A 13,881-nucleotide genomic window follows, 5' to 3' on the forward strand; every position below is an offset into this window, starting at 1 on the left:
AGGTCAATAATAATAAGTGATTTTTTGGTTAATAACGATTCATTCATTTGCCTATGAAAGGTAAATGCATTTTCACCCATTTGGTTACCTTGAATGGTTCAAATGATATTCAAGGTTAAAACCATTTTCCTGGTTTAACTTGCCTTTTGTTTTTGCCTGTTGTTTAGTTTTCCTCCTTTTCTGGTTACATCAAATGTCGATGAGAGTTGCGTGCTTAAAATAATTTGCCATTGGTTTCCATTGCTATTCACTGTCAGTGAAAATATATTAACAACAGAAAGTATCAAAAATTTTTCCATGTAACTCATGATGACAGAAGAAAAGGAGAAAAAGACAAAAGTTGAATCAAGATTGGAAGATAAACAATTTTTCTCCTTTTCTTTTCTCTTGTGCATTGGGAACATGAAAATGTCAGGATGAATTTCATTTATTTTTTTCTTCAAAAAGAAATTGTGATTTTGAAAAAGACAACATTAACAACCAGCAACTGTTCATTTTAATGAACATGATTTGAATTTTTGATCAATTTCTCGTGAAAAAGGTTCGATCAATGGACAAGTCTTGAAATTTACTTTTCGCTTATCCTCTTTGCTTCATTTCGATTACATGTTCTTAAGTGTGTTGATTGAATGTATCATTTATTGTTGCATTTATCATATTAGTATTAAATTGTTTCTCTATAAAAGTTATCGAGTTTCACCCAAATTGCTCAACTAAATGTTGGCCAATTGCGATATGTTTTTATTAAGGTAAAACTGCTAAGGTAATTAAGTTATCATGAAATGTTTGGATAAACAGAGAAGAGATAAGAAGCAAATAATGTTGCGATAAGATGAGAAGCGACAGTTTTCCTCTTTGCTGTGAATCAATTAATGGTGCTTAAGATGTCTTTTTTTATTAATATACATTATATTTATCCAGGGTTTACTTGTTCCTTATTAATCACGCCTTGAGTTTCTGACTTTTCCTTGCAATTGCATGTTTCGTTTCAACTTTCATCTTCATCTTTAGCATCAGCATCTTGCTCCACTCCTTGTCTTCATATCTTTCTCCTTCTCTTTCATTAGAAAACACTTTATTGATAATTGAAATTTCCTTCTAATTACCTTGATGTCTTAAGATTTACCTTTTTTTCAAGTTGCCTTTTTTGACGTTTAAATCTCATCTTAATATGAACGAAACGAAATAAACGTTTGGTAAATGTTATGTTGTACAGAAAATTAAATGAAACCAATGGAAAAGCGAAGCAGAAATAAATATATAAATCACTTCAAGTTAGTGTTAGTTGTAATTTGTTGAGAAAAGTTAGTTTTGCGTTAAGTTGGATTGAAAGTGAATGCAAGTCAAGAAACGAATATCAAAAGAGAAAAGATAATGAAAGAAGACAAGAGAAACAAGTTTAATGTTGATAATAATGGTAGTAATGAGAATGATGATGAAGATGAAGATGTGGGGTGAGAAGGTAAAAGGTATAAAAAGAGAGTAAACAAATTATCCTGCTGAGATAAACTCATGGATAACAGTATTGATGCAAGTGTAACAAAAGCAGAAATGCTTCTTAGTGCCACTTTTATGCTGATTTAAGCGACTTTTACTCATTTATTTATCAATAACCATTTCATCTTCACTAACCTTTCTCACCTTACTCTGTGTCAACTATCAATCAATCAAATGCAATGTCGCCGTTAACATGAAATATTTCATCTACAAACAAAAAGAGAGTCAAATTTATTTGATTGCATGGAAATGCATTTACACGCTCTTCGCTATTTCCTACCTTTTCTGATTTCCATTCAAAATCCAATTATGATCTATGAAACTCTATCTTCTTGTTGTTGCATTCCTCTGTACCATTTCTCATGGACTTGGAAATTAGATTCGAATTCGTCTGATCGCCTATGAAATCTATGAGCATTAGTGGGTGTTTTGGTTCGCCTTTAGATAAATGATTCCAATCTCGATATTGATATGAAAAATGTAGGAAATGAAAATTTTGATGTTGGTTCGAAATTTGAAATTAACGATTTTCTTGTCATTACTTGATGCACTTTTCATGCATTTTAATGTAATGGAAAAGCTATTGTTAAACTGTACTTGGTTTGAACATTTAATAATTATGTTGGACATTTGGTTGTTTCTCTCGATATCTTTGTTCATCACTCACTATTTACTTTGGTTTTATCGCATTATTGAAATATGGAGTTGACTTGAGTTTGGAGTGAATCAAATCTCAAAAGCACTACATTAATTCCCTGTTGAGCTGAGAGTCAAATGATCATAAATATTTTATTTATCATTTCAATTGGAATCAAGATGAAGAGTAAAGGACATTTTGATGTATCCAAACAGATATGGAAAATGGTTGCAGTAATTCAAAGGCAATAATAATCAATCAACGACAAGAGATACAATAACATGAGAATAAAAAAAATGAAACTGAATTTATTATCACTCATTATTGCAAAACTTTTTCTTCTCTTTTTTATTCTCTTGACCATTGAATAAAATTTTCAGGGTAACTCAAAGAGAATGGAAAATAAATGATTGAATACATTTGACTTATCAGCTGGCAATGAAAGAATAGAATAATTTGCCGATAAAAAGTTATTTAAACAGGTAAACGAAGTAAACGAAAAAGTTGAATGGAATGAATGAAGAAAATGTTTCATGATGATGTTAGGTAATTGAAGATGATATTTCATCGGCAAGACCACACAAGATTGGAAAAGACAAAAAAAGTTAACTCAATTTAAGCCAAATTATCGCAATTAGTTTTGAAAAATAATTTACTGATAATAACAGACCAGTAACATGACTTGTAATTAACTTGAATTAACATGATAATTATGATTAGTTTTTTGATCGACTTTCATTGTTATTTTGTTGTTGAAAAAAAGGATTTTTAAAAAGGTTCAGAATAATTCATCAATTATTTTCTGAAAAAAGTCGCCTTAAGTCAATGCAAAAAGAGGAAGAATCCAAATAATGATTTTCAATTTTCGTGTCAACATGAAAATTAAATTTCATAAGCTCAAGATTGTTGAGCTCTTTGACTAAAGAAAACTCAGTCGATATCAAAATGAATTTTAATCAAGACCAAAGTTTCATTTTAAAAATTCTAATCTTCTGAGCAATTCTAATTACAGAATTTAATTAAAAATCTTAAGCCTTTACCTTCAAGTACACTGCCATTAAACGCCCTGTCACATCCTCAACCTTTGGAACTTTATTTTTATTCGAATCATGAAAATTTTTCTCTTTCAATATTGTTAAAAATAGAAGTTCAGTTGACTGAAAAAAAGAAAACTCGAAAACTCGAAAAATCTATTTTGTTGATAAATGCAAATAGAAAACTCAATTTTTCGATTGAATTTCGATGTTGATACTAATGATCCTTATTCACCTCGAAACTTATCCAAAGACTTTGATGATTCGACTGATTACTTTTTTGGTTCGACATTCAATGGAAGCCTTCAATTGCAAGTCTTTAATGAAATGAATATGGTTCAAGATATTGATATGAAAATTAGTGAGGAAAGAAACATGACATTATTAGTGTTAAGATTTACATGAGATTATCTTTGATTGTTTGATAAGTTGTTGACACGATGAAGGATCCAATAATGAAAAAGTTGTTTTTTTCATTTTGTGCTTTACTTTTCTTCCATTTGCTTCATCTATAGTTTCAATGCTGATCCAGCTAACTCAACTTGCAGTAACGTTAACATGAGTTGAGTCTGAACACGCCTTTTCCTGACTCGACAACTCAACTGTCTCTTGAAATGACATTCATTAGTGTTGAGTTGTTACCTTATTCAGCTTTCTTTCAATGTTTCAACTTTCCAAAGCTTTTGGTCATATTTACACCAGAAAACATGAAACATTTTATTCAATTTGTGTCAATTTATAGCTGTTTACCATTGAAAATATCAATTCTAATTCAGAAAAGTTTCCTTCTTTTTACTTTTCTCTTCTCCTTTTTTCTTCCTTCTTTATCAATCATCCTTGTTCATCATGCATTTTCTTTATCGAACTCATTGAAATAATATTCTGCCAACAATAAAGTTTGGTAAATTTGGCTAGAATAAAAAACGCCAAAATAAAGCCAGAATTTACATGATTGAAATGATTGAAAGCATGAACCAAGAAAGGAAAACTATGCAAAAGTAGCTTTTCTATTATTTTCTGGTGAAAAAAGGTTCTTCTTTTACTCTTTTTTTCATTCTTCAAGTCAACATTTTTCCTTTTATCGTTTCCCAACTTTACCCTTTACCAACCGATTTTACATTTCAATTTGATCAATTTGAATATTTATTAGCATTATCATTGCAACAATCATCATTAGTAAGTCAATCTAAAGTTTATCCTCGAAAAAACGAATAAAATATACAAATATTATTTATCATTTTCTTTCTTCGAAAAAACATCAATTCTTTTTTCTTCTCTTTACCATGTCAACAATTATTTCTCATGACTTTTGTGAACTTTACTTGGAATAATCAATTTGAATTTTTGCTACTTTGAGTCAACAAGTCAAATTGAGCTTTAATTGTAAACAGGGAATTGCTTTAATCTCACTGAATAATAAGCCAATTTATTGCTCTCATTAACATTGGTAAAAGTAATTGGAATATGATTAGAAAATGAAGAATGGAGAAAATATGAAAACCCTTATTCTCTTTGAAACACTTGGCCATCATTTCAATTTGAAATGATGCTGGTTGAAATTGAATGATGAAATGAATTGTATTCATCTGCAAATGAATTCAAAGGTAAAACTTTTTTCTCTCAACAATCAAACTCTAAATGATAAAAATGTCAGTTGAATTGTTCCCTTTTCCCATGAAGTGATGATGATAATAATGATGGTCTTGGTGATGATTAACAGTGAACTTGTGAGTATGAAATAGTTGGTTTGATGAATTATTTCAATTCACATGAAGAACAAGGGAAAATGGCAAAAAAGTGAAACAATTATCATCACTATTATCATCACGAAAAGGCATCACATATTCACTTAAATCTCACTCATTATCATCTTGCAATGTTAATATTGTTGCGATTGTTTTGTCTTTTCAATTCTGTCTTCATGTCGTCTCTTTAAGAGCAATATTAACATAGTGTACATGATGAACACGCACAGTTTGAAGCACGAGTGACATTTTGTTGACAGTTTAGTTCTTGATCCTCATTATTATTGAAGTGCTTGTTCACATTGTTATGTGGTTATCGTGAGAACAACAAAAAACGGAAAATACTTAACATCAACATTTAAATGCATTTCTCATTTATGGTTACAAATTTGTCGACGCAAACTATTTAGCGATTTGTTAATGACGCAAAAATGTATCAACATCAAGACTAAAGTTGAAGTTAAAATGGTTGCTCATTTCATTTCTTATTTTGCCTTATTATTGTGACAAGAAATTGATGAAACTTACAGTCATCTGAATATTGATAATTTGCTGACTAAAGTTAAATCCTTTTAATGAGCAACTCACTGTTGACCTGACAAGCTCCTGTTCATCGTTGGATCATTTGTACCTGACGATCAACAAGACTTAAGACAATACTGATTGACTCAAGTTTGAGTTAAGTTGCTTTGTTCACTCAAAATTTGGTGTTAATCATTGGTTTTAAAGAGTAACTCTGAAGATGACAGCATTTAACATGAAGATTATCTCACAAGCTAAGATGATATCTTAAGTCGATTTAAAATTAAAGGCTTGAACGAGTCATAAATCAGTGAGTGGCGATTGTAATCAGCTTCAAGAATCCGTTTCATTTGATCGAGAATTTGATTATTTTAAAGTTGCAACAACATTAATCAGAATTGAAGTCTCAATCTTTTGCTAATCTTTTCATTTTTTTCATTACTTCATCATTGATTGAATTATCTTGTTGAATCATAGCTTTTTCTGCTTTACCAGTTTTACTTTTATTATTAGCCAAAATAATTCATGATGAACTGTGAAAAAAGCAAATTAATTTGTACATTTCCTTCTCTTCTTTAATCATTTTTCAATTTGCCCAACTTTCAAGACTCACTTCCTACTTCCTTTGTCATCTTTTTTTCATGTCACTAGACCAACTTTGCAAAGATGCAAATGACGAGCTCCGAATGCAAATGTCATAGAGAATCGAGTTTATCACATTTTCAGTTAATCTACTAATAATGACTGGCAAAGCATAATGAAAAATTAATTGTTGAGCAAACACATTAGAGCAATTTGTGTGTAAAGTAAATTTTGAAAGTTGACCGGAAACTGAAACTGTCAGGGTTAATGGTATATCAATTGAAATTGATCAGAATCACTGTCTTTTGTTTACTTGAGAAACTCGAGTGAAAGGAAAAGTAAATTATGAAAAACAAGGTTAATTTAAATGAGAGCCTTTTAAGAAGCTGTTGAACAAAAAGTTTCAAGACAACAATGAGTTTGTTACATGAACACTATTAGATTACCGGGAAGGAACTTCCGATGATGAAGGAAAGAAATTTCAAGTTGGAAAAGTGTTTACAAAAGTAAAGCAAACGATGCCTTCAACTCCATAAGCTTTTTAAATAAAATTGAACCGATACTCGAGATGCACTTGATCTTCAAGTTAACCATTTGCTTGAATTTACTTTTTCCAATTTTCATGTAAACATTTGCAATGATAAACTGAAACCTGAATGTCATTAGTTATGCCATTATTGTTATCATTTCATGTCAACCAATATGATGAATTAGTTTGGAATGAATGTTGAATCGAAATTACAATTGGCACAAACCACAGAGAAAATGGTTTTCATCATTTTCTTTCCTTTTACAGTGTTTGTTGCTCCTTCCCTCAACCAACCTCACCCAAAGACTTAACATGATCGGTCACAAAAGTGTAACTAAACAGTGTAAAGTTGACGTAAAAGATGATTGAAAAGTATTTCAAATGATCATTCACAGTATCCTGTTGTTACCTGAAAACCTTTTGTCATTTCATTTGTATCTTGTAATCTAATTGTTTCCATGTTTATTCATTTACAGTGCCACCTGAGAAACCTATTATTACTGATTTTAAATCAGGTGAACCCTTAACCAGTCTTATAGGACCCTTCAATGAAGGTGATAAATTGACTTTAAACTGTGAAGTTTCCGGTGGCAAGCCTCGTCCCTCATTAACATGGTGGAGGGAATCAGTGCTACTCGATGATTCCTATGAAACACTAGCTTCCGGTATCATTCGTAATACCCTTGAAATAGCAAGTCTTCAACGGCACGATTTAATGGCCGTTTTAAACTGCCAAGCATCAAATAATAACATATCTTCACCTCAAGTGTCAAGTGTCACTGTCGACTTGAATTGTAAGTATTTTCATTGGAAATCAATTTTTTTTTTCATTTTTTCTTCTATTCTCATTCAACACTCAAAGTTAAATTTTAACAACTTTGATTAATTATACCAATTGAAATTGTATATTCGCCTTTTGGTATTCGGTAATGTTTTTGTTTTCTGTTGCTTTAAATTGAGCTTTATCATCATCATCATCAATCTTACCTTTTGCAGTCGACTGATTAATCATCTTTTCTCAAATTCATAGTTGAACCTCACTTATTATCATTGTTTGCTTTCCTTTCCTGATCCCAATTTACATTTTGTTGATTCATCAGTATAATTATATAGTTAAAGTTGAACTTGTTCAATATTATTGAATCTCTTTTTCTCCAGTTATCATCGCCATCATCAAATGTTCAACAGTTAACATTATCATCTTTCTCCTTATCTTCACCTGAATCTCAGTAAAAGTTCATCAATCTCACCATCTTGTTCATAATCATCACTTTAATCCTATAAGATTATGCTTACTTACCATTGATTGACTCACATTTAATTGAAAACGTATAATTATAATCACTTAGTTTCAATTGTAATAGGAAAGCTTGAAGGTGAAAGAAACTGCAAACTGAATAACTTTGATATAAAGTAGGCATTTGGTGAGAAGTCCGATCAAATTTCAATCTGAATAAATATTCATTTGAATGCGTCAGGTTTAACAACAAGTTTCATTATTAATGGTAAAAATTGAAACAAACTTGAAACACTGAAGCTGAGGGCAAAATCTAACAGTTATCTACTACTCTAACTCAAAGTCCTACAATTAATTAGGTTAGTTTGCATGATAGAAACTATGTTACTATAGTCGATTTCACTGCATCTTCACTGGAATAATATTACCATTTAAAATTGATATTGAAATATTAATCCATTAATTGTAATCCTCTAATCGAACAAAAATAAACTCTTTTATATCAAGATCAACATTTCAAGTAACTCGATAGTTTTGTGCTTCAATAGCAGTTGTGATTCCAATGATCTCTTTTGTGTACCAAAAGATTGGCTGACAAGATCGAACTGAAAATAAAGTGAAATCGGTAACCAGCTAAGGCTTTCAGCTCTTCCGTCTTGAAATTTCTGGTTCAATTTGCTCTTAATAACATGAATGAACCATATAATCCTCAACCATCCTAGTTAGTCTACAAAATTGATCAATAAATTGAAGGAAAGATGAACTTGTATTAAGGCGTGTTTTTCATCTAAAATTAAGCCGCCCAGAAAATGGCTTTAAAGGCAACAGGAATCTGTAAATTGAACGATTAGAGGATTTTTGAAGTAAATTGAATAAAAAATAAGGAAATTGAGAAATGAAAACTAATCCGAAATGATGAAAGAGCAGAACTGATTTAAGATTGAATCAATTCTGAAACAAGATTCAATAGACAATTAGCATCGCTAAGGAACAACATTTTTGTGGTTAATTATAACTTCTAAAGTGCTGTTACTTCGAACGGATAATAAGCTTCTCTGTACAGGATTAATTGGAGCAATTTGGACTTTCGATTGCAATTTAATCGAAAGTCGATCGAGATAAATAGCTAATCTTCAAGTTTGTTGAGAGTTGTTCAGCTAATGTAAGATAAATGCGCATTTGTTTTCAGTCTCATTTGAATGCAACATAATCTTGTTGACCAAATATGTCACTTTGACCTTAAACTGTTGTCTAATGTTTTGTGTTATCTTATTAACCAATTATTAAACATTGATTGGTAATGTGAAACTGAACAATCAATGGCCATAACATTAATATCCTTTGTGAGTAAACACATTTAAGGTCAAATGTCCTTCAATAGGATATTCATTGAACGTCCATTATTCGTATTGTTGTTGCTACAAAAGCAAATATTAACATCTTAAGAACCCTCATAACCCTCATTATGCATTGAACATTCAACTGGAAATCAAGAAGAACAATAATAATTGATTTAAACTCGTCAAATGATTTAATTTTACATTGAACCATCAATCAATAGCACAACATTTCTGTACAAGTTGACTTGAAATGGATCCATTGAGCCATTACAATTAATGATAACCATTTAAAAATGAAACATTGAACTGGATAAATCAGTTTATCGATTAAACAATTTTCAAAACTAATAGTTTCATCTTTAATCTGAAAACTCTGATTATCTCTCAACCATTACATGATAATAATGGTTGAATTAAGTTGAATAGTAAAATATGATAATTGGTTGAATCAATGATTATTAGGAATGTTGGTTGAAAGAAGAAGAAGAAAAGTCTTTTTGGTTTTCCGTCTTTGAACACAGAAGCACAAAAAGTAATGAAAATGGCCAACAATATGTTTCTTTAGTTTCATTCCCTAAAGGCACTCATCTATCTATTGATTATTATTATTAAATCCATCATGATTACCTGTGTAAAGTTGAAGGCAACTCTTCTGGTGGCCGTTACTGATACACTAGACCAAAGTATTTGCACGCAACCAGACTCAACCTTCCCGATTGACCCAGCTATTATCGAAGCTCTTCAACTTCACCCAAAGTGAAAAGTAACTTACTATTTGCTCAGCTCCAGCTAACTATTAATTAGACCATCAATTGGTTTGTCCCGTTGTTTCCAGTTGTACTTTCCCAGGTAAAGCCAACAATAAACCAATAATAACCAATCCCATGACATTGAGTCTGATAAAGGCCACCCGAGAACCGTTTGTTTGTTTCATTGGACTTGAACTTTGTTTTTCCCTTGACTGTTTGTTTGCTTGTTATCCATGTTGATTCAGCTGAGATGAGTTCAATTTAATGATCTGTTGAAAGTCTAATATTATAAACAAAACACCCAAAAATGTTATCAGAAAGTCTTTGCCAAAAAAAAATGAAAATGAAAACTAATATTTCATTTTGCTTTTTCATTTTTTTTCACGAGTTTGACCTCAAAACCATGATTTATCTAATTCATTTGTTGTGGCAAAAGTGAAAAACAAATTGGATTAAATGATTAATTTTATTCATTCATTTTGTTGATTACGAGAAGCGATAAAGTTGTTACAATTTTTAACTTTACTGTTGAACAAACAGCAAGTCGCGATTGAAACATGATTTGAAATTTGATTGAATTAGCCAATTTAAATTAAGATTAATGGTTTAATTAACAGGCAACCTATTATGTGATCAATAATATTGTGTTTTTTTTGTGCCTTTCAAAGTTTTCTAGTTTTAGTTGAAATAATTAACAATGGTGTATCAATCAATTAGTTGTTCATTTACAATGTTCATATTTATGTTGAACAAAGACTTTTGTTTTACTTGAAAGAAGCCAATTGAGATGTTTAAGGTGGATTCACTTTTCGCTAATGAATTTTGCTGGTTGCTACGAAATTCATAAGATGAAAGTCAAAGGGAAGGTGAACTTTTAGCTGACGGCTATTTGGAAACAAAATATGTAACAATCCATGTCAAGAAGGTAAACTTGCCGTTTACTAGGTAAGGTTAAAATTATCATTTCTCTGCCCATGAGAAGGATCGAGATGAAGATGAAGAATTGTAATCCATTTTACATTTTTCTCTTCATTTTTTCTTCTTCTCTCATCTTCTCTCTCTTCCAGTAGACGTTTCTGTCTTGATTCATGTTATTTTCAACGAAATGCTGATAACTTGTGAAGCGTCAAAAGCCAATCCCATTTTTATCATTATTATTATCACTATTATTAGCTTAACTAATATGTTGCCATTTTATCTTATTTTGTAGTTGAAAGCGCTTCAGGCTTGATGTGACTCTTAGTGAAAGTTGTTTTCACTTATTCATTGTAATCTTTTGTGTTCAACTGCAAATGACCATTCATTTGGATTAATCAAATTCAAGTCTACTCTTGTGATTATCTTTCTATCATTTCGATATCGATATTGAAAGTCAACATAATTTGAATACTCACCATTACATGGCATTAGTCTCGCCTTGAAGAGCAACATCAACACAACCTTAATGAAATCTTAACCAAGCTTAAATGATTTCCCATTTGCTATTAACTAGTCATTTAAATTATTAACTTAGCCTCCTTTGGCTCATTTAGACCAAACCTTTATTTAATAACAATTATCATCATTTGAATAATTGTTGTAAAACAATTTTCTTGTTAGTAAATCACGCTCCTTAAGTGCAACAATTTTCAAATGCCATTATAAACATTATCATTAGCACCATCATCAACATCGTTATCACTTCAGTTTCATTTTATCAAATTTTCCTTCATTAACAAGCAATGAAAAGTTGAACGAAAATCTAGAAAATATAATTGGTTCGATTCTTGAGTAAAGTCGAAGGTTTGATCAATTCGTTTTTCGATCTTAATTTGCTCGAATATGTAAGTGATTGAACTGATTTTCAGTTTCATTCCTGTTGTGCTATTCAATGAAACATTTTCACTCAACTTGATGAATACTTTTTTTCTTGGTGAATTTCAATGATTTAAATCTTATTTGGTTTCAATCTTGTCAATACTTAAAAGGAAATGTTATTTCATGTTAAAAATGAAAAAGCTCAATCGATTGTCAGTCCATTTAGACTGAAGGAACATGAATGTTTCCATTTTCATTTTGTGTATCATTGCTATTGAAATGATGTTGGTTGAGGTAATAATAGTGATAATCTTTGCTCTAATATAAATTGAAATGTTCATCTATTTATTGCTTGAGGGAAACTTTATATTGACATGGAATCAAATCATATGTGGAATTGTTATCGACAATCGATAGAGAAATCATGTATTTCCATGAATACAAAATTGAAGGCAACTTTGATTGTCATCATGTTATCATTATGAATGTAAATGTTGATAAGAAAAACAAGTAAAGAAGGAACAATTCTTTCATTTATTCCAAGTTGACATTCATTCAAATAACATGTAATATTGAACAAGAATGACGAAAATGAACAGAAATGAGATTGTTGAGAATTTTGAACAATCGAAGAAAAAAGTTTCTAAAAAAAGTCAACAATTTTAATTCTACTTGTTCAGACAACAAAACGGAAATGATTCCATTTATCCAGTCGAGATTCTTTTCAATCTTTCTCCAATTCAAATATTCTCATATAATTGAATTTCAGTTTCTTGTGTTCAATGAAAAAGGTCAGTTAATCTCAATCTGTTTAAGGAGAAACAGCAAAATCTCATCTTTTAAACTCTTGTTCATCATCAGGTTCACCTTTTCTCCAACACCATCATTCTCCATGAAAAATGTCTACAGGGCATTTCAAGTTACTCTTCACTTCTATTATAATACAGTGAAGAGAGAAAAAAAAAGAAATCCCAAGTTTCTTTTCAATATAATTCACAGGGAGTTACCATTATCATTGATTCTTATCTTTTCTCCTTTCCTTTTCTTGTGTTGCTTTTTTTGCTTCATCATCATCTTCATCTTCAGTATCTTCTGTTGAAACATCATCTTTAGTGAAGAAGAAGAAATAAAAAAAGAAAAAGAGAAAAAATTCTTTTCATTAAATTGACATTAGCAGTGAAACCGAAGTGAATGAATAAACTAAATGAAACTGATGAGAAAAAAGCGAGCAAAAAATTACAAAATGAACTTTCATTTGAGTAAAATGCTGATTATGAAGTGAAGATACAAAAACAGAAGACTTTACCAGAAAAAAATAAAAGCCAAAAGCAAACTATTTTTTATACAATCAACACATTCTTTATGATATTTTATCGAGTAAAAGAGTTTTTTGCTTCTTCTTCTATCGAATGCTCGATCTTATTTGGATTATTCATATTCAGAATCTTGTTTTCAATACATTTCATCCTCTCTTTCCTTAGGGTATTGATGCAATGGAGATGCTCATCATTAAGCAGTCTTGATTATCATTTTTATCTATTATTTTATTCTCTTCATTTCAAATGCTGATTTCATGCTATTTAATTGTTGACAACTTTTAATTAGATAAATACTCTGAAAGTTGTTAAGATGAAGAGTCAGAGATTCACCAGGGAAATATCACTTGGAATACTCTTCGTCTCTCTTATCATCATAAACACCATAATGATGATTCTCGTCTTTCGTTGCTTTCTGTGTTACACTGGATTAACAAGTTTATCCTCTTCAACTGATCTCTAAGGAAACATTGAGTGAACATTTTTTCTGTCCTTCTTTGCAGTTTTGGGTGCAAAAAAGAGTTGAAAGTTGTTTATCATTATCATTAGTAAATTATACAACAAGCTGAGGGAAACAATCAAGAAAGGTTTACCTTCACACTTTGGACCAAATGAGTCGCAAGGAGTAAGACGTCTAATTACAATCCATTTTTAATCCCATCTTTTGTTTTCCCTTAACATTTAATAAGGAAAGGTTAGTAAGACTAATTAGTTGCCTAAAAGTATCGTCTTGTAAAATGGCTTTATAAGCGATAAGTTGAATAACGTTGGTCTCTTAATTAAACAGATCATTCCAATTGCTTCAACAAGCAAAACCAAAACTTTTCCTTCGAAGGTTTTATTGCAAAAACAACTGATAATCGAAACGTGTTTATGGGCAAAAAGCTGATCGACCC

At 30.6% G+C, this 13,881-nt stretch overlaps 1 protein-coding gene across 5 annotated transcripts in view; it reads left to right on the forward strand.

Annotated features, from left to right (window-relative positions):
- The window catches only part of LOC107363019 (kin of IRRE-like protein 3), a 91,242-nt gene that overhangs the window by 25,513 nt on the left and 51,848 nt on the right, over positions 1-13,881 (forward strand). For all 5 annotated transcript variants that reach the window (XM_089269964.1, XM_089269962.1, XM_089269960.1 and 2 more), the window contains one exon: positions 7,023-7,340. In XM_089269964.1, coding sequence (XP_089126090.1) covers positions 7,023-7,340 — 318 coding nt within the window. The remainder of the gene's footprint in view (positions 1-7,022; positions 7,341-13,881) is intronic.

The sequence above is a fragment of the Tetranychus urticae genome, unplaced genomic scaffold (assembly GCF_039701765.1).
Source record: "Tetranychus urticae isolate SD_2017Ah unplaced genomic scaffold, NJAU_TeUrti_SD_1.0 Scaffold_4, whole genome shotgun sequence".
Taxonomy (NCBI): domain Eukaryota; kingdom Metazoa; phylum Arthropoda; class Arachnida; order Trombidiformes; family Tetranychidae; genus Tetranychus; species Tetranychus urticae.